This window comes from Symphalangus syndactylus, chromosome 11, assembly GCF_028878055.3.
Source record: "Symphalangus syndactylus isolate Jambi chromosome 11, NHGRI_mSymSyn1-v2.1_pri, whole genome shotgun sequence".
In the NCBI taxonomy this organism is placed as follows: Eukaryota; Metazoa; Chordata; class Mammalia; order Primates; family Hylobatidae; genus Symphalangus; species Symphalangus syndactylus.
In genome coordinates this window covers 19,401,379-19,427,866 of record NC_072433.2, presented here as the reverse complement: position 1 = coordinate 19,427,866, position 26,488 = coordinate 19,401,379, and the positions used below count along the sequence as shown (strand labels likewise).

Sequence of the window (26,488 nt, the reverse complement as noted above, 5' to 3'; positions counted from 1 at the left end):
CAGGGGTGAGCCACCGCGCCCGGACTTTTTTTTTTTTTTGAGACAGGGTCTTCCTCTGTCGCCCAGGCTGGGGTGCACTGGCATGATCTCAGCTCACTGCAACCTCCGCCTCCTGGGTTCAAGCGATTCTCCTGCCTCAACCTCCTGAGTAGCTAGGATTACTGGTGCGTGCCACCACACCTTGCTAATTTTTTGTATTTTTAGTGGAGACAGATTTCTCCATGTTAGCCAGGCTGGTCTCGAACTCCTGACCTCAGGTGATCCACCTCCTTGGCTTCCCAAAGTGCTGGGATTACAGGCATGAGCCACTGTGCCCAGCTGGAAGTACTTTTATTTTTCTGGCAAGTCTTGGGTTTACCATCCAGAACAAGGAGAAGGGAAGAACAAATTTACAGAGAGCTATAATGAAAGAACACCCTTGTTCAACAGAGAAATATGGAACAACGCTTTAGAGTGTCAGGACTAACGCCAAGTTGAATTCAGTGTTACAGAGAACAGAAATGCAGACCATGGAGAGCTTAGAAGATGGCCTTCAATTCACCGGATCACTCACGGCTGAAGGGAGAGAAAGTAAACAACTTTTCTCCAATGGAAACTTCTCTGAACACCTCTGTGCGTAACCAGTTTTGCACGCAAATCCCACCTCGTCTGAGCAGTGCAGCTGGAGCTGAGGATCCAGGCGGTAGTCCAGGGCGGACTCCTGGATAATGATTCGGATCTGGTCTTCGCAGTCTGAAGACAGGCGCTGCATGTGACAAAGGGAGGATACATGCGCTGATCAGAAAACGAAGCTTTTATACAAAAGCAGGACATGAAAAACAATAACAACAAAAAGAACAAGAAAAAACAAAATGCCTGCTTTTGATCTGGCCCCTTAGCCCCCCACGTTCAGGAAGATATGAAAAAGGTCTTGGGAAAACGGGAGCAAGCTAGGGATTTCAAAAGAGAAAATTCCCAGGGACAGAGGCTCCATAAATACACCTTTGTGGAGAGCTCAGGCCAGTTTACCTGGTCAGCATATCTCAGCTTGAGGCAAGAGATGACTTGTCCTTCTAATTCTGAATCATCCTTGGCCTTAGTCAGGATACCGTGACAGAATTTAGGAATGTCAGCTTTACAGGCTTTTCTTAGCATGGGGTTTAAGCGGTAATCTAGAGTAGAAAGCAGTGAGCATGTGACAAAACATTCCACCTGATTCACACATTTTTAGATATCCACCTTCCTAAAGGGAGCATATTATGTCAATGACCATGACTACAACCATGGATTTGTCTATTCAATAAACATTTACTGAGCTCTCACTACACTGTTTTTTTTTTTTTTTCTTTTTTATTATACTTTAGGGTTTTAGGGTACATGTGCACAATGTGCAGGTTTGTTACATATGTATCCATGTGCCATGTTGATTTCCTGTACCCATTAACTCGTCATTTAGCATTAGGTTTATCTCCTAATGCTGTCCCTCCCCCCTCCCCCCACCCCACAACAGTCCCCGGAGTGTGATGTTCCCCTTCCTGTGTCCATGAGTTCTCATTGTTCAATTCCCACCTATGAGTGAGAACATGCGGTGTTTGGTTTTTTGTCCTTGCGATAGTTTACTGAGAATGATGTTTTCCAGTTTCATCCATGTCCCTACAAAGGACACGAACTCATCATTTTTTATGGCTGCATAGTATTCCATGGTGTATATGTGCCACATTTTCTTAATCCAGTCTATCGTTGTTGGACATTTGGGTTGGTTCCAAGTCTTTGCTATTGTGAATAGTGCCGCAATAAACATACGTGTGCATGTGTCTTTATAGCAGCATGATTTATAGTCCTTTGGGTATATACCCAGTAATGGGATGGCTGGGTCAAATGGTATTTCTAGTTCGAGATCCCTGAGGAATCGAGTCACTACACTGTTAACGAGTACTTTTAGAGGTCCTCAGGAATCTTTCTACTCTGCGGGGTTTTGTGGGGACTCCAATACTCTAAGGAGTCCTCAGAAAAATCAAGGGCACATCAGCAACCTTCCCCATAACAGATACTTTTGAGAACACTGAAGAAGAAATACAATATCCAACTCACTGTGACCATTAACTTACGAGGTCTTCCAACCCAGAGGTGAAATATTTCTGTTCCAAACCAGATTACCTGTACATTCTCCTGGCACACTCATGAAGTTTTATTGAATTTCTAGATTTTTCTTTCCAAGGATTGCCGGCCCTGATTCCTCTGAACGTTCTTTAAGGGCTGTTTTCTGGTTCTTGTGGCATCCTCTCTCCCCTGACTCTCCCTCCATTTTTCTGGATGCTCCTCAAAGGAGGAAGTCTTCCTGCTTACACTCAGACTCCTCCCTTAAAATTCCCAGGCAACAAAGCCCTGGGAGTTTGAGTAGGTCACTCTACAGCCACTGAATTCCTTTTCAGATACTCCACAGGGCCAGGAGAGCCAAGCCAAGATCTTACCTGTGTTCTGGGTGATCTGGCGCTTGGTTATCATCTGTTTGCATTTGGGATCCATCAATTCACTGTTTTTATTTTGCTTCAAGCACTGCAACATGGTTTTAGAATCTGCTTCTGGACAGAACCTCTGCAAAGAAACAATTTTATAAAAACAGCTATCTAAATATGGCGATTAACTCCATCTGCGACCACTTTTTTTTTTTCTGGAGAGAGTCTTGCTGTGTCACCCAGGCTGGAGTGCAGTGGCGCGATCTCGGCTTACTGCAACCTCCGCCTCCCGAGTTCAAGCAATTCTCCTGCCTCAGCCTCCCAAGTCAGCCTCCTGAGTAGCGGGGATTACAGGCATGCGACACCACGGCCAGCTCATTTTTGTGTTTTTTTTTTTTTTTTTTAGTAGAGACGAGGTTTCACCACGCGTTGGCCAGGCTGGTCTTGAATTCCTGGTATCAGGTGATCCACCTGCCTCAGCTTCCCAAAGTGCGGGGGATTACAGGCATGAGCCACCAGCCTGGCCACTTTTTTTTTTTTTTTTTTTTTTTTTTTAAGGCTAGTCAAGTGAAGCAACAGGAATGTAGAAGAACAAATAAATCTGTAAGTAGCTGTGATCAATTAGTTGTAAACAGCACTGCACTTGGACCAGCCTGTGATCACCCTTAACATCTATCGGAAAGCTGATGAAAGCAGCAGCATGAAAGCATCACGTGGTACAAGAGGAGTAGGCAGGCCTGAACAAGCACCCCACCCCAACTTCCCCTTTCTTACTTATTCTCTACTACTTCTCACATTTCTTTCTACTGCCTCACTGTTTCTTACACAGGATTGGTTCCCTATCTAGAGGGTGATGTTAAGTTCGATGGCATCTCAGGAACTTACTTATTGTTTAAGCATGAATGTAACACTGTACTAGGTGGCTGTACAGCCCTCAAGCCCTACCTACCCAACTCTAGTGGGAAAACCTAGGAATTCTCCACTAACCAATGTGAACAAGGATGTGGGGTAAGGACCCACTTGGTTCATCTTAACTAAAGGGCTATAATCCTACCAGGCAGTAAAGGGCTAGGGTCCTATACACTTATTGCTGTCCTTTAAGTCAGGGATCAGTTGTGGACTAGTAATAAACTCCCTATCCGTTCTGCTAATCCGCAAGTCTTCAAGTGTCACAGTGTCTGATAAACTCTGGTTGAGACACTTGAGCATTGAGCCTCTCTTCCTAGTTCTGTTTCTAGTTCTCTAAAGAGTGTGATTATGATCTGCTGACATCTTGTTATGGAGACATGGATTGCTCACTGACTTTTAGAAAATTTTCCAAAGCTCTCTCACATCAGAGCCTGACATTTCCATTTTCACATATGACTCAATTTCATCAGGCCAGTTAAAAAGACTTACATTGTAACTTGCAAAATTCTCTCTGGAATTTATTTGATAGTGTAAAAAGTAGCATTTTACTTTAAAGGAAAGCTGAAATAAAGGAGCTAGAACCTTTAGTTTAAGTTTTAAAATTTTTTTTTTTTTCTTTTTTGAGACAGTCTTGCTCTGTTGCTCAGGCTGGAGTGCAGTGGCATGATCTCGGCTCACTGCAGCCTGCGCCTCCCGGGAGCGATTCTCCTGCCTCAGCCTCCTAAGTAGCTGGGACTACAGGCATGTGCCACCACACCTGGCTAATTTTTGTATTTTTAGTAGAGATGGGGTTTTCACGATGTTGGCCAGGCTGGCCTCGAACTCCTGACCTCAGGTGATCCTCCCGCCTTGGCCTCTGAAAGCGCTGGGATTACAGGCGTGAGCCACCGTGCCCGGCCGAACCTTGAGTTTAATGCATGTGTGGCGAGATCAAGGAACTGATATCTAGGTACTCAGATCAGCCCTGTTGCAGGGAATATCTGCTGGAGGAGGGAATGAAGCAAAACAACCTGTAGTACAGAAAAATCTTCTGAATGTGCCAGATGGATGATCAGGACACTAGATGGTGACTTTCTCAGTATAGCTACCATTAATCGTCTTCAAAACCAATCATTTATTTATTGCACATCCATTTACTTGTGCCTCAGGTCAAAGTGAGGTCAGTTATCCCGGCTCTGTGGTTTCCAAACTTGAGCCTGCATCAGAACCCCCTAGGGAGGCTGCTAAGGCAGGCTTTGTGCTCTACTCCCAGAGTTTCCGATTCAGCAGATCTGGATGGGGGCCCAGGAACCCACTGGCTCCCAGGGGGTGCTGCTGCTGCTGCTGCTCGTCTAGGGACCACACTTTGAGAAAGCTGAGCCTGAGGAAGTCGCTGCCATTGTTTGTGCTTTGTTGTTTTGCTGTTCATCCATGCTCGGCCTTTGGTGTCAGCCCCTCACCTTTATCATCTGCTTGCAGACCCTCATGAGGGTGTAGTCTAGCTCTGGGTCCATCATCTCTGTCTCCTGCAGCTTAAATACTTTCTGGTGGCAGCGGGTACTTAGCTGCTTCTTGTTTTCTTTCAGACATTCAATAATCTATGGCAAAAGAGTTATAGTCAAGTTGAGAGATGTCAGAGACTGCTCATCCATGTGTTCTGACTGAAGCATTTAGCTCCACTGTGCCTCCCATTTCTTTATCCATTTCTCATTCTCAGGCAATAGGAATCAGGATTTCCTTACCAAAGATAAGGATTTACAACCTTATAGCTGACAACAAACCCAACTAGATAAAAACTCAGGATGACTGGCAGGCTGTGCTGGAGTCTAACGGAAAAGAAACACACCCAGGATTTCTGGTTTCTTCTGCCTTCCAGAGCTGCTCCTTGTCCACATTCGTTTTGGAGCACATGATAGGCTCTCTGCATTTTCCCGGAGCAACAGCTCTGACTAGACAGTGGGCACAAACCAGGAGTTCAATTCAACCCACTATTTACCACCTGAGAAAGACTGCTGGATGCTAGATATGAATCAGACCCAATTCTCAGCCTGATAAATTCACAGCTGCACATGGCAAACTTATGTAAACAAGTAACTATGATTAAAAAAAGATGAGTTATCACTCAAAATACAAAAGCATAAAGTGTCACGAGATGAATTTTAAGGTAGTGAATTAAGTATATCCTGAAATCTTCCCTTCCCTAAACCTTTAGATATGATGAAAAGAAAGAAGGAAAGCAGATGGGAAGGTGCAGCAGCTAGGGCTATCGCAGGAAGCCGTAAGATTTCCGGGAAATCCTCAAGACATGGCCAAGAAGCACTAACTAGTTGAGGAACACTAATATCGTAAGAAAGATGATAAATAAAATGAACCAAGGAGTCAAAAACTGAGGGAAAGGGGTAATAAAGCAATCAAAACAGAATTTTAAAATATATTTAAAATCCTCAGAACAACATAGAAGACAACAGTAAATAAGAATCAAGAATAGGTAGTTATGAAAAGAAGCAATGAGAAAGCTAGGAAATGAAAAACAAAACTTGACTGGTGGTCTCCTACAGCAGAATGGACAAAGCTGAAGAATAAATTATATGCTGGGAAAGAGAACTGAGGAATTACCTAAAAAGTAGTATAAAGAAAAGTACCAAAGAAAAAGTTAAAGAGACATAGAAGACGGACTCAGATGCTCCAGTTGTCTAAAAGGAGTTCCAGAAGGAAGGAAAGGGAAAGCAGTATGTGAAAGAGCAATGACTGAGAATGTCCCAGAACTGAAGGAAGACACAGATTGTGAGATTGAAAGAGCCAACCGGAAACACACACAAAACAAAAGCCACACCTAACCACATCATACTGAAATTACAGATAGAGAACACTCTATAACCCATCAGAAATGGATTAACTACAAAGCAATGAGACTTACACTGACATCAGACTGCATCAGCAACAGTCTGATACAAGAGGACAATGAAGTAATTATCTCAAAGGCTGAAGCCCCATGGCAATGCCCTCAACTAGAAGAGGTAGCCGAGTAGTAAGGAGAACATTTTTTTAAAAATCACTTGTTTGTACTTCACTCCTGGCAATTCTGGATAGGGTCCTGTTTCTGTGTATTAAAAAAAAGGGTCCTAGGTGATTCTGATGTGACGTCTAGTTAAGAACTTCTGTGCAATGGGAACACAGTGAAGTAACGGTTAATTTTGGAGGTGCAGAGTATTGAGAATGCTACAGAGAAGGAAGCATCTGAAGGATCATTAGGAGTTTACTAGGCAGACAAGGTAGGGAAGGATGAGGTAACGTGAAAGAGGGAAGAAAATGAATTAGAGAGGAGTGCAGGTGAAGAACTCAGGGAAACGCAGCCTGATGTAGCTTAAGAAGGGATGATTACGTTGGAAGGGATGAGATGGGTCCTGTCTCACCAGCAAAAAATTCATGACTAAAATGTTACCTTCTTATGGGCACCAGCTTTTGAGAAAAGATTAAATGTTACCTTCACATTACTTTTACAATTAAAAAAAAAAAAGCAAAAAGTTACCTGAGCGTTGCCATATTGCACAGTGGAACAGTAGTTTTTGATGTCACTTTTGCAGGCTTCATATAGATCTGGCTCCAGGCGGATGTCCTCCGTCTGCATGAGGGAGCCAGCATGGAAAGGTGAGCTTGGTTTAGGCTGGAGATGTCATATGTTCTATAAGCTTATTTGTTGACTGCATCTTGTCTAGTGACCCTGGCTTCTACATAGCAAAGTGGCCTTGCAGCAAGAGAATCAGGCTTTACTTTCAATTCTGTCACCAACTAGCTGCAAGGCCTTGGACCTTCTTTGCAAAACAGAATGCCAAGTCTACCCTGAAACACCTTATTTAGTCCTTCACAGGACTGCTGAGATGTGAAAATCACTTTGGAAAGTCAAAACCATTATATAAATGTAGAGTTCTACTTTTATTATTACTTTAATGAAAGAGCTAGGCTCAAAGTTAGGGAACCAAATCTTCCAGCTTGAAATAAGTCTCTCTCTCTTTTTTTTTTTTTTTTTGTGAGACAGTCTCGCTCTGTCACCCAGGCTGGAGTACAGTGGCACCATCTCGGCTCACTGCAACCTCCATCTCCCGGTTCAAGTGATTCTCCTGCCTCGGTCTCTCAAGTAGCTGGGATTACAGGTATGTGCCACCACAGCTGGCTAAGTTTTGTATTTTTAGTAGAGATGGGGTATCGCCATGTTGGCCAGGCTGGTCTTGAATTCCAGACCTCAAGTGATTTGACCGCACTGGCCTCCCAAAGTGCTGGAATTACAGGCATGAGCCACCTCGCTGGCCTAAGTCTCTTTTAGTACAGGCAGGGTTTCATCACGTTGGCCAGGCTGGTTTTGAACTCCTGACCTCAAGTGATCCACCTGCCTCAGCCTCCCAAAGTGCTGGGATTACCTGCATGAGCCACCGAACCCGGCCCCTGAGGGCATTACTGATCCAGTGATTGGATCACATGCTTAGTTAGAGCCTGTCTTACAGCTGGACTTCCAGTTATATGTGGGAAGAAAGGTTTTATCATTCAAAATCAAAAGAATGCCCTAGGAAGCTAATGGTCGTATGGTAAAACTTTTGCACAGGACTTCAAGTCTTAACCATCACAGTAGTGGATAAAATGCCTCCCCCTTGCCCTAGCCTCTCCCCAACTTTCCAAGCCCTGGCCCACTGTGGTTTCTGGGAGCAGAGGCTGGGAGGCATTACCATCTCCAGCTCCTCCACGCGGAGCTGCCTGCGGCACTTCAGGGACACCCTGTGCTCCTTGGCTTCCTGCAGAGTGTCGTTGCGCACAGTCGTGCTCAGGCAGATCACCACGTCCACCCTGCAGACGAAAGGAGAAGCTGGAGGCTGGCTGGGGCCACACAAGGGCAGATGGCCTGAGAGCCGGGCTGCGGGGGGGTCACACCATTAAGAATTCAAGATGCCCTTTTGGGGAATGTCTTTCCTGTAAGGCTGTTTTTTTTTTTTTTTTTCAGGGTGCTAAAAGCTGCAATTTGACTGTGGGTGTCATGAAAGGCAGGCAGCAGCATGAACGCTGACTACATTCCTGACGGAAGGGGAAGCCAGACAGGGCACACGTGTGCAAGGACAGTTCAACATCTGTGTTAAAAACATGTGACCACAGAGGAATGCTGCTAACTCTAGGACTGTACCTTTGACCTACTGTGAAACTCACTCCTGAAAGGTAGAGAAACCAGAGCAAATTGGGAATTTGGTTTATATTAGGGCAAGTGTTCTAGAAATGGCCCTTTCAAATAGCAACATGGAAGAATCTGGGCAGCCACGCTGAAAAAGCTTATCAGTTTCCTCATTAAGACTTAATTCTTAAATTAATAAAGATTCTGTTTCTTCACTAAATATCTAACCCAATACAAAAACTGCTGCATCTTAGATGAGATGACATAACAGGACGACGCAGGGAAGAGGTCAGTTCACCTCTTTCACTCACACTGCACCCTGCTTCTCTAAGTACATAATCCACCCCTACTTCATCAGTTAGATGGCCTGACCTGGAAAGAAAAATTAAAAATGCTCCTTTAGCCTGTGGGACCTCCATGTGAGAACTACCATCGCCAGATGCTCTGTCCAGACAGTTGAAGTGCTTGCCACGCTAATCAAAGGAGAGACGCGGGAGACCTCCAGGGCTAACCCCACCAGGCAGCAGGAGGGCTGCCTGACATCGCGCATACTCATTCCGGAGCTAAGAGGGACTTCGGGAAAGTGGAATGAAACAACTACAAGCTACATACTTCTTTTTTATGTTTGGGCAAAGCTTCAACACGTCCTCCTTGCAGGCCATTTTAAACTTGTAAGAAAACCGAAAATCCTTCATCTGCACCTGAAAGGTGAAGAGAAAGAAAGTCAGAAGTTTTGTGGCAACTTGTGGTCAGTAGTGGTAGGGGGCACTTTTTCATATAGCTCTTACAAGCCTGTTTACAAGACCCTGCATGGCTTGCCCCACACCTGAGACATCATGACCTGCTCATCTCTCCAGTACTCCCCCTACAACAGGCAGGCTTCCTTCCTTCCTTCCCTCCTTCCTTCCCTCCCTCCCTCCTTCCCTCCCTCCTTCCTTCCTTCCTCCCTCCCTTCCTTCCTTTCCTTCCTTCCCTCCCTCCCTCTTTCCTTCCCTCCCTCCCTCCTTCCCTCCCTTCTTCCTTCCCTCCTTCCTTTCTTCCATCCATCCATCCATCCATCCATCCATCCATCCTAAATAAAAATACGACATATATTTGAAAAAAATTTTTTTTTTTTTTTTTAGACAAAGCCTTTCTCATCATCCAGGCTGGAGTGCAGTTGTGCGATCTCGGCTCACTGCAACCTCTGCCTCCCGGTTCAAGTGATTCTCCTGCCTCAGTTTCCCGAGTAGCTGGGATTACAGGCACCCGCCATCACACCCAGCTAATTTTGTATTTTTTATAGAGACAGGGTTTCACCATGTTGGCCAGGCTGGTCTCGAGTTCCTGACCTCAGGTGATCAGCCTGCCTCAGCCTCCCAAAGTGCTGGAATTACAGGCGTGAGCCACCATGCCCGGCTGGAAAAAATGATTTTTTTGTTGTTGTTAAGATGGAATCTTGCTCTGTTGCCCAGGCTGGAGTGCAGTGGCGATCTCGGCTCACTACAACCTCCGCCTCCCAGGTTCAAGCAATTCTCCTGCCTCAGCCTTTGAAACAGCTGGGATTACAGGTGTGGGTCACCATGCCCGGCTAATTTTGTATTTTCAGTAGAGATGGAATTTCACCATGTTGCCCAGGTTGGTCTCGAACTCCTGGCCTCAAGTGATCCACCCACCTCGGCCTCCCAAAGTGCTGGGATTACAGGCGTGAGCCACCGTGCCTGGCTGGAAAAAAAGGATTTTTAACAGAACATCAGAGGTGCTCTGATGTTCCAAAAAAGGAAAGGATTCAGTCAACATCCAGGCAGCTATGATGGGATATCGGCAGCCAGGTGTCACTGACCAGTTGGAAGTGGGTGACTCCGATGGCACACTTCTCATTCATGTCCTTCTGGTGTTTGTTCTGTATCAGACACTCCATCAGGTCCCCAGAGTCTATCTGGTTATCTGCCACATCCTGGGGAAGACAGCAAGCATTTACACTTCATTGGTAACAATTAATGAACAAAACGTGTAGCCCAGTCCGAAACAAATGCAAGCAGGGTTGATTCTAGAAGCCCTCACAAAAAAAAAAGATACACCATAAATTGTAATCAAAATAAGCCCGAAGAATCACAGTGGTATACATTCAGTGGCATAAAACTGACACAGCATTGTGTTCTGTATGAGACAAGAATATATGCTTTTTTTGTTCACTTTCCGAAAAGCAGCTGGCTTTTGGGATAATATCTAACATAGCCTCCCAAGTGTCAGATCCTAAAGGTTCCTGGGTATGTTTCACTCCCACAATTTAAACAGTTCAGTAAATGAATATGAAATAATCAGAATTCACTCAATATTGAGGTACTAGGAGACAGTTGGAAGGAGGAGCCACTATTACTGCTAACAATTCCTAGGCTGATGCTAACAATTCCTAGGCTGATGTACTGGAATCAACCCTGCATACTAATGGGGGTTTCCCTGTTCCATCTCTTCTTAAAAAGGGCAACTCAGTAACTGCTGCTAGACACATACCTGCTTTTACCTACAAAAGCTAATCAAACACAGGTTCCAGGATGGTGGCACTTCTCTCTTGATCTTGTTTACATTTTCTTTTTTCTTTTTTAGACAGGGTCTCACTCTGTTGCCTAGGCTGGAGTGCAGTGGCACAATCACTGCTCACTGCAGCCTCGACCTCCTGAGCTCAAGTGATCCTCCCACCTCTGCCCCCTAGGTAACTGAACTACAGGTGTGTACCACCACGCCCAGCTAATTTTTTCTATTTTTTGTAGAGACAGAATTTTGCCATGTTGCCCAGGCTGGTCTTGAAATCCTGGGCTCCAGTGCTCCTCCTTGGCTTCAAAGTGCTGGGATTACAGGTATTGGCCACCACATCTGGCCTGTTTACATTTTTAATTTTAACTTGTCAAAGCTGGCTAACACTCAAAAGTAACACATGCTGAAGACAGAGATGAGTCTGAGATACTCGGGGGAGAGTCCCCGTCAATTTATTTCTGTTTTTAACCCTTGCTCCTCCAGACATCACTTACGTGGCAAAAGTTCTGAATTATGGGCTCACAGGCTCTCATCAGCAAGGCTTCTATTTGAATATCCTGTAGAAGATTAAATATATTAATACTTCTGCTTTAGAAAGAGCATGGGTGGAGGAGGAGCAGTTCCTCTTTCTGAATCAGTAATATCTGATGGGCAAATAATCTAATACATACTTTTGGAAACGATTCTAGTATTTGAAGTAGATAGCCCCAGAATAAACATAGAACTGCTCCTCTGTTATACTTTGAAAGGCAAATTTTTAGAGACATACTTGCTTTCGGCCTGAACAAATGAGAAGGCAGAATTAAGAAAAGTGAGGTAAAAACACATGTAGCTGGCCGGGCGCGGTGGCTCAAGCCTGTAATCCCAGCACTTTGGGAGGCCGAGGCGGGTGGATCACGAGGTCAGGAGATCGAGACCATCCTGGCTAACACAGTGAAACCCCGTCTCTACTAAAAAATACAAAAAATTAGCCAGGCGTGTTGGCGGGCGCCTGTGGTCCCAGCTACTCGGGAGGCTGAGGCAGGAGAATGGCGTGAACCCAGGAGGTGGAGGTTGTGGTGAGCCGAGATCGCGCCACTGCACTCCAGCCTGGGGGACAGAGAAAGACTCCGTCTCAAAAAAAAAAAAAAAAAAAAAAAAAAAAAAAAAACACATGTAGCAATAACATTAGAGTATGCAAAGCCTTTGGAGATTTTCCCAAAATGCTAAGTAGTTCAAAATGAAAATAGGGGTAACTGATATCTATCTTCAGTTTATAAGCTCATAAGCCAGAGCACTGCCCTCAAAGCAGATGCCAAATCACTGTTTCTGGGGAACACATACTAATAATGCCTTTAAACAGAGGTTTCTCTGTGCAACACTAGCTCCTGAAAAAACACCTTCCTTTAAAGAGCTATACACCCAGACTGCTCTCATAAGTCCATGATGATAATGATAATGATAATGTGAGAGGAGATGACAAAATGAGAGAAGGCAATGAACTCCTGAAAACTAGAAAGCAAAAAAGAACTGGTTGAGAAGTGTAATTTTACATAATGCCAATTATGATAATTCAAATGGAGTACTAAAAGGTTTAAGACAAAATGGTAGTTCCCCACTTCTCTGATTTCTGGCCCCACAAAATAACTTTAACATGTTTAGCTGCCCTCCTCTGTATTTCTAAATAACATCCCAGTGCTTTATGAGGGTTTCTAATCCCTTTTTTTTTCTTTTTATTGAGACGGAGTCTGGCTCTGTGGCCCAGGCGGGAGTGCAATGGCGCAATCTCGGTTCACTGCAACCTCTGCCTCCCGGGTTCAAGTGATTCTCCTGCCTCAGCCTCCCAAGTACCTGGCAATACAGGCCTGTTTCACCATGCCCAGCTAATTTAATTTTTGTATTTTTAGTAGAGATGGGGTTTCACTGTGTTGGCCAGGATGGTCTTGACCTTTTTTTTTTTTTTTTTGAGACACAGTCTCACTCTGTTGCTCGAGCTGGAGTGCAGTGGTGTGATCTCGGCTCACTGCAAGCTCCACCTCCCGGGTTCACGCCATTCTCCTGCCTCAGCCTCCTGAGTAGCTGGGACTACAGGCACCCGCCACCACACCTGGCTAATTTTTTTGTATTTTTAGTAGAGATGGGGTTTCACCATGTTAGCCAGGATGGTCTCGATCTCCTGACCTTGTGATCCGCCCGCCTTGGCCTCCCAAAGTGCTGGGATTACAGGCGTGAGCCACTGCACCTGGCCTCTAATCCCATTTTTAAAATATTTTAGTGGGTTTCAGCATGGAACAGGGATAAACACAGGTATTCAATCTTCCATGCTGAGCTGGAAGTCCTCAGCTTTTATGTTCTGAAACACACAAACATTACCAAATGACCTAACTAAAAGAGCGAGGGATGAGAGAATGGGAATGTGTAGATTGCTCTTGAATGTGACTGTGATGTGAAGTACTGCTGCTATTTTTTTTTTTTTTTTTGAGACAGAGTCTCCCCCTCTGTTGCCCAGGCTGGAGTACAGTGGCACAATCTAGGCTTACTGCAACCTCCGCCTCCCGGGTTCAAGTGATTCTCCTGCCTCAGCCTCCCAAGTACCTGGCACTACAGGCGTGTTTCACCACGCCCAGCTAATTTTTGTATTTTTAGTAGAGACGGGGTTTCACTATGTTGGGCAAGTTGGTCTTGAACTCCTGACCTCGTGATCCGCCCGCCTCGGCCTCCCAAAGTGCTGGGATTCAAGGCATGAGCCACCGCGCCCGGCCGTACAGCTGCTATCTTAAGGGGGAAACAGAGGCAAGTCTAATGAGTATGATAAATCTAATTTATGAAGAAAACCAAAGAGCTGTATAGAGTGTTTTTCTAGAGAAATGAGGGAAGGGGCTCACAAAGCAACATAATATACTTCTTTATAAAACAAATATGGAAAATTTGATCAGGTTTCTTTTGATTGACAGAGAATCTGCACTCTCAGGAGTCTAGAAACAGCAGAACCAAACACAAAAGGCCAGGATGCTGGCAGCCACTCTCCTCCAATGAGTAAGCTGCATACCACTTACCTCTGATTCTAACTCAGTGAGGTTGCCAACTATATCTCTACATTCCACCACCAAGTCATCCAGATGGTCCTGGAGGCACTCCAGCTCCTGCAAATATAAAGGCAAGCCACTGGCATTTATCAGTCACATACATGAACAAGGGAAGGGGAGATATCAGCATCATGACACTTCCCTTTTCAGTGGTCCTCCTTTCTCCTTTTTAAAACTACCTCACTGAACAGGACACAAAAGCTTTGCTTAATTCCCCAGACTAAGATTGTTGAAAAGATAATTACTTCATGTAGCAGGTTGGTTATGAGGGCCAAGTGGGCACAAGAGCCATGCAAAGGCTGGGCACGGTGGCTCACGCCTTTGATCCCAGCACTTTGGGAGGCTGAGGTGGGCAGATCACCTGGGGTCAGGAGTTCGAGACCAGCCTGGCCAACACAGCGAAACCCCATCCCTACTAAAAATACAAAAACTACCCAGGTGCGGTGGTGGGCGCCTGTAATCCCAGCAACTCAGGAGGCTAAGGCAGGAGAATCGCTTGAACCCAGGAGGCGGAGGCTGCACTAAGCCAGGATCGTGCCACTGCACCGCAGCCTGGGCAACAAGAGTGAAACTCCATCTCAAAAAAAAAAAAAAAAAAAAAAGAGCCGTGCAAATCCCTCAGAAGACCAAATCTACAAGTGCAAGGAGAATCAATCTTCAAGTGTCCTCAAAGTCTAAAAACCTTATCAGGCCTTGATTCCATTTTTAATCTGTGCTTTGATAATTTGTCACCTCTCATTTTAAATATGCACTTTAATAATGATCATCAGACAAATTCACAGTGAAGAGCACAGATTATTTTAAGATTCTTTATTGGCAAAGTAATTGGGAGCAGGGGTCTGGAACACAGGATAGAACTGATAGCTCCTGCAAGTCAGATCTGGGATTCTAACTCCAGTATACATCAAAAGGGTCCTCTGAAGAAAAACAAGTGAACACACTAGAGTTTGGGTACCTAAAAGCTATCTTGTCTGGGCTTTGGAAACCAAGCTGGAGCTATCTGTAGCATTAGTCTATTACTATTCCTTCTAGAGGTTTACAGGTTTAGAGGTTTCAAGTATCGTATCAGCTCACTTTCACAAAGCATATCAACAGCTATTTCTCAGCAAAGTGCTCCGTTAAAGGATCAAGTTTAACTTACTATTCTGCAAGAATCTCTCTGTTTCAGAATTAGAATGTGAGGGGAAGAGAGGAGTTGTAGGAATTATAGAATAAAAGAAAAAAAAAAAAAGCTAAAGGAAAATACCCCAAACTTTTGGGAGTAAAATAAATGGCTAAGAGAAAGATCCTATTAACAGAATCCTGGCTGGTCACAGTGGCTCACACCAGTAATCCTAGCACTTTGGGAGGCCGAGACGGGTAGACTGCCTGAGCTCAGGAGTTCGAGACCAGCCTGGGCAACATGGTGAAACCCTGTCTCTACTAAAATACAAAAAATCAGGTGGGTGTGGTGGCAGGTGCCTGTAATCCCAGCTACTAAGGAGTCTGGGGCACGAGATTTGCTTGAACCCGGGAGGTAGAGGTTGCAGTGAGCCGAGATCGTGCCTCTGCACTCCAGCATGGGTGACAAAGCGAAACTGTCTCAAAATAAAAAAAAAAAAAGAATTCTTAAGTTTAGCTTCTCCATGACGGACTGCAATATAGTGCAGCTTTCTAAAGTTTACTTTACTCGGGGTTCTAAAGGAAACTATTTTCTGAGATTCCAAATCACCATATCCCTTGTTTCATTGGACAGAGGCAACAGAAAGCTCAACTATAAGCATTTTCTAACAATATACCCAACAGAATTGTAGCAGGCTCAGGAAACAGACTGCCAAACATGATAGTACTATGCTCAACAGACCTGAGTAGGCAACCACGTTTCTTCTTTAAAAAGTCCAATTCCTGTACGTGTAACTTTTTCATACTGTACTTCCAGAGGGGGTTTTGTAGTGGTACAAATAGAACCCAGAAACCTGAGTTCACTCCTTGAGTATTTATGTGGCTTTAAACACGCAGCTACTCCTACTGCTGAGTATCCTGCATTCAGATGGAAGACAGCTAGCTTCTCACATGACCTGCAGTCATGCATCTTTCCTTCTTTCCCTTATATTGGGACACAATCCTAAGGAGCCAATCATAGCACTCAGGGAATTCTTGGGGGCTGCTCCTTCCCTCTGCTTCCCAGATAGAGAGGCTATATAATGAACTGAACTGAATTTTAGGTAAGGAAACGTATACACTTAACTTTTCTGAGCTTCAATTTGTCAACCAGGTGAGAAAAAATTCCATTTCTATATGTTTTGTGGGACTGTTCTAGGGCATGCCCACTATTCATGCAGACCAGTACTCACATATGCACAGATTTACACCCTGCTTATCTCAAAAGGACTTAATGGAGAAAATGAATTAAAAATGAGTAAAACGAATAAAGATGAGAAACAAAAAGGAAAGGAAAATACGTTAAGAGGATGTGAAATGTACCCAGTAGTAAGCTTTCTACAAAAATGCCTACCATGAAATCTTATATACCTGTAAGAGGCAGGCCATACCTTTGGCTCTAGAAGTTTTAATAAGCAACAGGAAGAGGGAAAATAATCAAATACAAAATACAAAAACCATAATGCAAAGACAAACTCGCTGCCAACTATTCCTGATACAAAGACCAGAGAGAAAATTTTCCTGAGAATTTCTTCCAGAGAAAATATTGAATAATACAACAAATCAGGTCTGTAAGGTAAAGAAAGATGGATTTTATGGTGTTTGTACTCTGCATAAAACGTTAAACATTAACATCATCATTATTGTAAGATAAACAGAAAGCGATGTCACCTACCTGTCCAGTCTCTGTTTTCTCACTGCACCATTTTCCCAGATCAATCAGGCACTTATCCTGGAGGGCAGGATCCAGCTTGACGTCCATGGCACGCTGGTGTAGGATCCTTTGGACTTCAGCTCGGCACTCCCGTGAGAGCTGCATGAGAAAAAATGAGCTAAATACTTGAAAGGTAACAAAACAAAAACACAAAGATATGAGATAAACCTGTTATGCGGAAACTAACAAATAACCCTGTATTTTATTTCCCAAATTTTACACCTCCAATATCTTCCAGAATAAAAATTAAATGTTGCGGCCAGGTGCGGTGGCTCACGCCTGTAATCCCAGCACTCTGGGAGGCTGAGGCAGGCAGATCACCTGAGGTCGGGAGTTCAAGACCAGCCCGACCAACATGGAGAAACCCCGTCTCTACTAAAAATACAAAATTAGCCAGGCATGGTGGCACATGCCTGTAATCCTAGCTGCTCGGGAGGCTGAGGCAGAAGAATTGCTTGAACCTGGGAGGCGGAGGTTGTGGTGAGCCAAGAATGCACCATTGCACTCCAGCTTGGGCAACAAGAGCGAAACTCCGTCTCAAAAAAAAAAAATACATAAGCCGGGCGTGGTGGCTCACGCTTGTAATCCCAGCACTTTGGGAGGCCGAGGCGGGCGGATCACGAGGTCAGGAGATCGAGACCACGGTGAAATCCCGTCTCTACTAAAAATACAAAAAAATTAGCCGGGCGCGGTGGCGGGCGCCTGTAGTCCCAGCTACTCGGAGAGGCTGAGGCAGGAGAATGGCGTGAACCCGGGAGGCGGAGCTTGCAGTGAGCCGAGATTGCGCCACTGCACTCCAGCCTGGGCGACAGAGCGAGACTCCGTCTCAAAAAAAAAAAAAAAAAAAAAAAAAAAATACATAAAAAAAAAATAAATCAAAAAATAAAATGTGAAGGAGGCTTCAAAAAGCCCGTATCTTTAGGAATGCAATTATACATATTCAGCAGTTTCTAATATACCATATAAAACAACATTCTTTTATGAGAGTATCCTGATAAAAGTGAACTGGCTTCATTCAGACTAGGTTAGTTGGAGAGTTTTATGTTTGTTTTGTTTAGCAAAACTAATTTGTCAGTCTATGAACGCCAAGTAGAAGGTCAGATCCAATTCAAGAGAGTATATATACTTGACTCAGGAGAAATGAGCTCAAATTGACCTAAATCAGAAAAAGCAGGAAAACGTAGATATAACAGTTATTATGAGACAGGACTGGACTCTTCTGGATGAGCTATGAAGAATTAGCAGAGGGTAAAGCAGGCGAAAACTAGTATTTTTCCAAGGGCCATGACAAAGCTGTTATTGACAGATACAGTTACTCTCTCTTGCAAAAAAGAAAAAAAAAGCCAGCATACCTGGGGCAGGAAGGATGGAAAGTAACTGTCTACAGAACACAGGATTTCCTTTTGGAGTCATGGAGTGTTTTGAAACTAGATAGACATGATTACCACACAACATTGTAAATGTACTAAATGTCACTGAATTTTTCTCTTTAAAATGGTTAAGGCCGGGCGCGGTGGCTCACACCTGTAATCTCAGCTCTTTGGGAGGCTGAGGCGGGCGGATCACCTGAGGTCTGAAGTTTGAGACCAGCCTGACCAACATGGAGAAACCCCGTCTCTACTAAAAATACAAAAATTAGCCGGGCGTAGTGGCACATGCCTGTAATCCCAGCTATTCGGGAGGCTGAGGCAGGAAAATCACTTGAACCCAGGAGGCGGAGATTGTGGTGAGCCACGATCGCGCCACTGCACTCCAGCCTGGGTCAACAAGAGCGAAACTCCATCTCAAAAAAAAAAAAAAGTTATTATGGCCAGGCGCGGTGGCTCATGCCTGTAATCCCAGTGCTTTGGGAGGCCCAAATGGGTGGATCACCTGAGGTCAGGAGTTCAAGACCAACCTGGCCAACATGGTGAAACCCCGTCTCTATTAAAAATACAAAAAAAAAAAAAAAAAAATTAGCCAGGCATGATGGCAGGCACCTGTAATCCCAGCTACTCGGGAGGCTGAGGCAGGAGAATCAGTTGAATCCAGGAAGAAGAGGTTGCAGTGAGCCAAGATTGCGCCACTGCACTCCAGCCTGGTGTGCAGTGAGACACATTCGAGAGTGAGACTTTGTCTCAAAAAAAAAAAACAAGGTTAATTTTATGTTACGCGAATTTCACCTCAATTAAAAAAAAAAAAAAGAAAAAAGAACACTAGCACCCTAGACTCCAACTCCTTCTTATTTAAAAGAGAAGAAACCTCCTACCCCCTAGTCACTATAGTGACTAGAAAGATGCCAGGATTTAGGAGCCCCCATGGTTAATGAGAGGCTCATTATATGGAGAGAAAAAAAAAAAAAATTCCCCCGTTTTCTCACACAGCAGTATAAACACTGGGTTAGGGTGTAGCAACTGAAGTACGCCATTTCCTTCTGAGTCCCCTCATTCTGGATTCGAGATAGCCAGGCTTTTGCATTAAGCTCAGAAGGCATATTTCTAAGGATGGATGAGAAGTGATACCATCTCAACTCTCTGGAACAAAGGCAGACTGATAATGGAGCATCTCAGAAGGTAGAGAAAGCCATCATGGAGAACAAGTGCATGTCAGTATGCACCGGGAAGCAGCCGATGCTGCCGAGAGCCAAGCACACACAAACCTCCCAAACAAAGCAGTTGGGGCAGATAAATACCAAGAGACTGAGGTATGGAGGTTTCTGCTCCAACCAGTCCATGGGCAGACAATGCGAATGTGTTCAGCTGCCAAGAGGAGAAGCCTAAAAGCCTGGCTAAAAGCTTCTAATGGATCCTTAAACCTAAATAAAGTTAGGACAGCAGAATTTAACTGTCCATTTGTGATTCAGATTTTGGGAATTAAAAAAAAAATCTGGAAATCTTCCCCCAACCACTTTGTTAAAAACATAAAATCAGATGATAGAAGCTGGTAGGGCAACTCTAAGTGCACTTATGGAAGGAAGAAATTTCTAGAAGTGCAGCAATCCTCTCCCCACAAAATAGTCTAAAAAGTTTTCTTAAGATGACTGAAATCAGAAGAATATACAGCAAACAATTTAAAAAACAAATGACAATAAGAAGAAATGAAGTCGATATTCACTGCATACCCTCCTTCCCTGTTCCTCAGTGCGGTAGGCGTGTCTGTATAAACAAGAGAACACAGCTCCCTGAGGCATAAATTCACTGGTCTCATTCCAACCGTGGGTGTGGCAAAGACGAGAAGCGTCTCCCTGGCACTTGCGGTATAGTACAGGGTCCAGCCTATAAGGTTAAGAGTTAAAAGATAACCACTAATTAATAGACATTTCCTTCTAACATAGGCTCAGGGTTTTTACGAGGTGTTTGCTTGTATACTCATTGATAATCACTTCCAGGGGCGTGGAGACAGAAGATATGTAAAAGTATATTCCTGAATTTTTTTTTTTTTTTTTTTGACACAGGATCTCTCAATCTGTCACCCAGGCTAGAGTGCAGTGGTGCTATCTTGGCTCACTGGAACCTCTGTCCCCCAGGGCTTGAAGACAATACTGCGACCTCAGCCTCCCAAGTAGCTGGGGCAACAGGCATACACCAGGCTCTTTTTTGATATTTTTGGTAGAGACAGAGTCTCGCCATATTGTCCAGACAGGTCTCAAACTCCTGAGCTCAAGCAATCAGCCTGCCTTGGCCTCTCAAAGTGCTGGGATTACAGGCATAAGCCACCGCACCCAGCCATGAATTCTGTTCTTAATGAACAGACAGTGGTCAGCACTGTGGGAGGCCTAGACAGGAGAATAACCTTCTATAGAAGTTTGTTGGACCGGGCGCAGTGGCTCACGCTTGTAATCCCAGCACTTTGGGAGGCCGAGGCGGGCGGATCACGAGGTCAGGAGATCAAGACCACGGTGAAACCCCGTCTCTACTAAAAATACAAAAAATTAGCCAGGCATGGTGGTGGGCGCCTGTAGTCCCAGCTACTCGGAGAGGCTGAGGCAGGAGAATGGCGTGAACATGGGAGGTGGAGCTTGCAGTGAGCCGAGATCGTGCCACTGCACTCCAGCCTGGGTGACAGAGCGAGACTCCGTCTCAAAAAAAAAAAAAAAAAAAAAAAAATAAGTTTGTTAACCTTCTACAGAAGATTTAAATTCTCCCTCAAAGATATCTTGGCTTTGTTAGATACCTAACATTTTAATAGACTTAGCACTCACATGCCCTGGTTGAACACAGGAAACTAGAGTTGTAGCCACCACCAGGCAATTCACAACTTTTTATTTAATACTGTTTACTAAATACCTTTTTCTAAGTAGGAATGAAGTTCAACCCTATGTAATATATTAGATTCAGTAAGATCAGGAAATGGCAAGATAAACAGTCTCCTATTCAATTTTCTTTCTTCTTCCTGTGCCAGGTAAGGTGGTTATCTTTTTGGTTACTTGAGTGTGCTTATCATATTTATAAGCCTTGACATTTAACTCTGAATCTGGAGACAGTGGATTAGACAATAAGCCTGCTTCCTCTCCACATCAGACCAGGGCATGCTTAATTCTGTCCATATTATATTGTCAACTTTGGTAGATGGCTAGTTAATGGGAGAAAAAAGCTAATATTTAATGAGTAACTATTAAGAATGAATATTTAATGAGTAACTATGCAGCACTTTTTTTTTATTATGGGGGAAGGAATTAGAGGAGAAAACGTGATTTTGATTAAGGCAATACACTCAGTAGACTATTTAGGTTTAGATGGCCTGAGTAAGCAAAGGGAAATTACAGCCCAGCTTTCTGTAGTCCTTTCCAGAGCTAATTTGAAGGAACAGAAATAAGAATACACTGAATCTTCAAGTAATCTCTTTCTAGTAAAGTATGTGGGCAAAACACATGCACACACACACGTTTTTTGAGATAGGGTCTCACTGTTAGCATGCAGTGGCATGATCACAGCTCACCATAACCTACAGCTCCTGGGCTCAAGTGAATCTCCTTTTTTTTTTGAGACAGAGTCTCGCTCTGTCGCCCAGGCGCGATCTCGGCTCACTGCAACCTCCGCCTCCCAGGTTTTAAGCCATTCTCCTGCCTCAGCCTCCCGAGTAGCTGGGACCACAGGCATGCACCACCTAAGCCCAGCTAATTTTGTGTTTTTAGTAGAGATGGGGTTTCACTGTGTTAACCAGGATGGTCTCGAACTCCTGCCCTTGTGATCCTCCCGCCTCAGCCTCCCAAAGTGCTGTGATTACAGGCGTGAGCCACCACACCCAGTTCAAGTGAATCTCCTGCTTCAGCCTCCCAAGTAGCTAGGACTACAGGTGCACACTACCGTACCTGGCTAATCTTTTTTTAGTTTTTGTAGAGACAAGGTCTTGCTATGTTGACCAGGCTGGCCTTAAACTCCTGGCCTCAAGTTATCCTCCTGCCTAGGCCTCCCAAACTGCTGGGATTATAGGTGTGAGCCACTGTGTCTGGCCAAAATATATATTAATCACCAAAAAAAGTTAACTACCACACCATGGTGGCTTAACAACCGAATGGAGAAGCCACTGAACTTGAAAAGCTAGAGGAGCAGTCGGATCCAGTACTGGCTGCTTTGGAAGTGGGGAGAGAAAGCAAGATGCGGAAAGAGGAGGCGAATGACAGCCAATGAACTCAGTGATTCTGGCTGTAATACAGATCCTTCTCCTAGTTCATCCTCCCACCCCTGCCGCTTTTTGTTAACAGAATGAGAGGGAAATTAGAGAATCAAGTTGTCACTTATTGACAAAAACCTCTTAAGACAGACTTAATTCAGTAACTCTGAATAAATAAAAGCCAATTCCCGTAACCACTGCAAATCAATAAAAACACAACTGCACTATTTTCTTCTTAGAGACATATCTGAAGGTGCTTTTGCCACCCCTACAGGTGCCATACTTCTTACTAGACAGATCTTTGTAGTATCAGAAACATTTTGACCCTGACTTCCAAAGTAGTAGTGAACAAGGATGTGGGGTACAGGCTGATAGTGGGCTGACTCTGCTTCTAGATAATGTTCTGAAAGTGATAAAGAATAGTTTTTCAGGGGATTGGAGTGTGTTAGCTGTCCCACAACTGAACAAAAAGAGTTTCCTACTGATTATTTTTATAAATACAGGTAATTATGACTACACAGGAGAACAGGCTGAGGCAATACATTTACTTTGGCTTCAAAATACTCACTTCCAATCCCGGGAGATGAAATACTGCAGCTCTAAGAGACGGTGTTCACAGTCTTCTACCATCTTCTCTGTGTATAAATGTTCCATCAGGCACGACAAGATCCTAGCCATAAAATGGGTAAAATTGTAACAAGAGAGAAGCGTTCAGAACTCTATGTCAATATAATATTTCCCTGGTCTGTAGAAGAAGGCTTTTAGTTATTTTCTTAGGGCAATCAGATTTATTTTTCTGAGAATCATTCAAATTAACTGAACCTGACAGTGGTTATGCCTTCGATCAACTTCAGAGCCACTCAGCACTGAAGACTATGCATGCACAAGAGCAGTGTGCAGCTGCTGTATTTTTAACTGGTTATGAAAACTTTCCAGCACACAAAGTACAGAATCATGTAACAGCCACCTTTCCTCCCCATAACTTTATCAATCTATGGCCAAGTCTGTTTTAACTCTAGGCCTCTCTGCTGATATTTTAAAGCAAAATCTCAGATACCCCATCATTTCGTTTGTAAATGTTTCAGCATGTTCCTTTAAAATATAAGGACTTAATATCATTATCACACCACTAAGCAATTATTTTAAAAGCTTTACTATCATATAATACCCTGTTAGTTTTCAATTTTTTTTTTTTTTTTTTTTTGAGATGGAGTCTCGCTCTGTCGCCCAGGCTGGAGTGCAGTGGCGCAATCTTGGCTCGCTGCAAGCTCCGCCTCCCAGGTTCACACCATTCTCCTGCCTCAGCCTCCCAAGTAGCTGGGACTACAGGTGCCCACCACCATGCCCGGCTAATTTTTTTGTATTTTTAGTAGAGACGGGGTTTCACTGTGTTAGCCAGGATGGTCTCGATCTCCTGACCTCGTGATCCGCCCGACTCGGCCTCCCAAAGTGCTGAGATTACAGGCGTGAGCCACCGTGTCCAGCCCAAATATTTTCAATTATTTTTTTTTTTTACAAGTTTGTTCAAATCAGGATCCAGAAAAGGTTAACTGATAAGTATCTTAAATGTATTTTCATCTGTAGCAGTTCTTCCTTCTTCCCTCTCCCCTTCCCCCTCTTTGGTTGATGTGGTTATTTTTACATTGGTAAATATTCTTAATTAGTTTTAAGTGTGTTTAACCACACAGAAAGCTTTGAGGAAGAATATGATTTTCTAATTCTCTAGCACAGCATGAACAGCAGGAGTTCTTGCATAGCAGCATGAGACAAACATGGACTATACTCATTTTGTTGTTAGGTATGGCCAACTGCAGGCTATAAAGATTTTTGCAGTGGCCGGGCGCGGTGGCTCACGCTTGTAATCCCAGCACTTTGGGAGGCCGAGGCGGGCGGATCACAAGGTCAGGAGATCGAGACCACGGTGAAACCCCGTCTCTACTAAAAATACAAAAAATTAGCCGGGCGTGGTGGCGGGCGCCTGTAGTCCCAGCTACTCGGAGAGGCTGAGGCAGGAGAATGGCGTGAACCCGGGAGGCAGAGCTTGCAGTGAGCCGAGATTGCGCCACTGAACTCCAGCCTGGGCGACAGAGCGAGACTCCATCTCAAAAAAAAAAAAAAAAAAAGAAAAGATTTTTGCAGAATGGGAAAGCTGTTCTTACTTGCAACTGGTTTTTTTTTTTTTTTTTGAGATTTGCTCGTTGCCCAGGCTGGAGTGCAATGGCATGATCTTGGCTCCACCTGCCTCAGCCTCCTGAGTAAATGGGATTACAGGTATGCGCCACCAACACCCCACTAATTTTGTATTTTTGGCCGGGCGTGGTGGCTCATGCCTGTAATCCCAACACTTTGGGAGGCCGAGGCGGGTGGGTCACGAGGTCAGGAGTTCAAGACCAGCCTAACCAACATGGTAAAACCCTGTCTCTACGAAAAATACAAAAATTAGCTGGGCATGGTGTCGTGTGCCTGTAATTCCAGCTACTCGGGAGGCTGAACCAGGAGAATTGCTTGAACCGGGATACGGGAGGCAGAGGTAGCAGTAAGTGAGATCACGCCACTGCACTCCAGCCTGGGCTACAGAGAAAGATTCTGTCTTGAAAAAAAAAAAAAAATTTTATTTTTGGTAGAGACGGGGTTTCTCCACGTTGGTTAGAGGCTCGTCTCGAACTCCGGACCTCAGGTGATCCGCCAGCCTCAGCCTCCCAAGGTGCTGGGATTACAGGCATGAGCCACCGTGCCTGGCCTGGTTTGGCTTTTTGAGACAGGGTTTTGCTCTGTCATCTGGGCTGGAATGCAGTGGTATGATCATAACTCACTGTAACCTTGAATTCCTGGGCTCAAGCAATCTTCCCACATCAACCTCCCAAGTAGATGGGACTACAGGCATGCACCACCACGCCAGCTGATTTTAAAAACGTTTATGTTGCCTAGCTATATTGCCCAGGCTGGTTTCAAACTCATAGCTTCAAGTGATCCTCTCACCTCGGCCTCCCAAAGCACTACAATTACAGGCATGAGCTGCTGCATCCAGCCATGGTTTAAGAGCTGTTTTTACATCATAGAACTAAATAATGAGAATACTTTAATACAGCATTTATTCAGCTTTTCTAGATCTTGGCTGCAACTTTAGTATTCATTTTGTCCATTACTACTCCCTCCAACTACCACATTTTGTATTCTATTTCTATTTTCTGTTTCAAGTATTTTCTAACGATTACCAAGTAGTCAATGTATACAATGAGTCAATATACAACTAGGATGAAAAGTACAGAGTGCCAAAGTATGTACCACCTATCCTTAGTGTTTCTCTCTTTCATTTTTATTTGATCGTGATATAAAGCTATTCAGTAACCTAATAAATAGGTCCATATATGCTCAGTCATTGTCAGCAAACACCATCACAATATTGGGTCTAGGTGTCTCTATATCATGGATGAGGCCGATCCTAGGTTTTAATTCCAATACTAGTTTTAATAAAAGTTGGTGTATGTTCAACTTGTTCAACAAAATTTCAGTTAAGATGTCAAACCACCCAAAAGTCATTTGAAGGAATGTTCCCTGTGCTGCCAAATAAAATACAATATGGATAAATACCACGGAGAAGATAACCTACATTGGGTCTCCAGATCTTATGTGTTTGCAGGCTGTCTGGATTACAGATTCACAAGCTTCATTCAAAGCTCGATCAATGCGGTAATCTGCACCAGGGTCAGTCTCCTGAATCAGTGTTTGAAGCTGAATTAAAACAAATTAAGAAGGAAGAAAGAAAGTCACTTAGGTGCTAGGGAAGAGCAGTGTCTTCATACAGTTACTCAGTCCTATTTACCACAATGTACTCCAATAAAGCTGTCTACAGTTGTCACTAGCCAAGCTCAAGAGCTTTTGCCAAATACTTTTCCAACTGGTTGCCCTACCTTGACTGCAGGTTTTTCTGTTTGAGTCATTGATGGGGACTGCTTATCTACATTCTCGATAATCCCTGGAGGTCTTT

General features: G+C 44.1%; 1 protein-coding gene across 2 annotated transcripts in view; it reads right to left on the bottom strand.

Moving 5' to 3' along the window:
- GLG1 (golgi glycoprotein 1) overlaps nucleotides 1-26,488 on the bottom strand; it is a 163,359-nt gene that overhangs the window by 10,668 nt on the left and 126,203 nt on the right. For both annotated transcript variants that reach the window (XM_055233250.2, XM_063611556.1), the window contains 14 exons: nucleotides 26,111-26,232; nucleotides 23,069-23,170; nucleotides 20,009-20,162; nucleotides 16,870-17,007; nucleotides 14,025-14,111; nucleotides 11,484-11,546; nucleotides 10,298-10,411; nucleotides 9,088-9,176; nucleotides 8,042-8,159; nucleotides 6,853-6,945; nucleotides 4,784-4,921; nucleotides 2,451-2,574; nucleotides 1,009-1,151; nucleotides 644-745 (listed from right to left, as the gene is read on the bottom strand). In XM_055233250.2, the coding sequence (XP_055089225.1) occupies nucleotides 644-745; nucleotides 1,009-1,151; nucleotides 2,451-2,574; nucleotides 4,784-4,921; nucleotides 6,853-6,945; nucleotides 8,042-8,159; nucleotides 9,088-9,176; nucleotides 10,298-10,411; nucleotides 11,484-11,546; nucleotides 14,025-14,111; nucleotides 16,870-17,007; nucleotides 20,009-20,162; nucleotides 23,069-23,170; nucleotides 26,111-26,232 (1,587 nt within the window). The remainder of the gene's footprint in view (nucleotides 1-643; nucleotides 746-1,008; nucleotides 1,152-2,450; nucleotides 2,575-4,783; nucleotides 4,922-6,852; nucleotides 6,946-8,041; nucleotides 8,160-9,087; nucleotides 9,177-10,297; nucleotides 10,412-11,483; nucleotides 11,547-14,024; nucleotides 14,112-16,869; nucleotides 17,008-20,008; nucleotides 20,163-23,068; nucleotides 23,171-26,110; nucleotides 26,233-26,488) is intronic.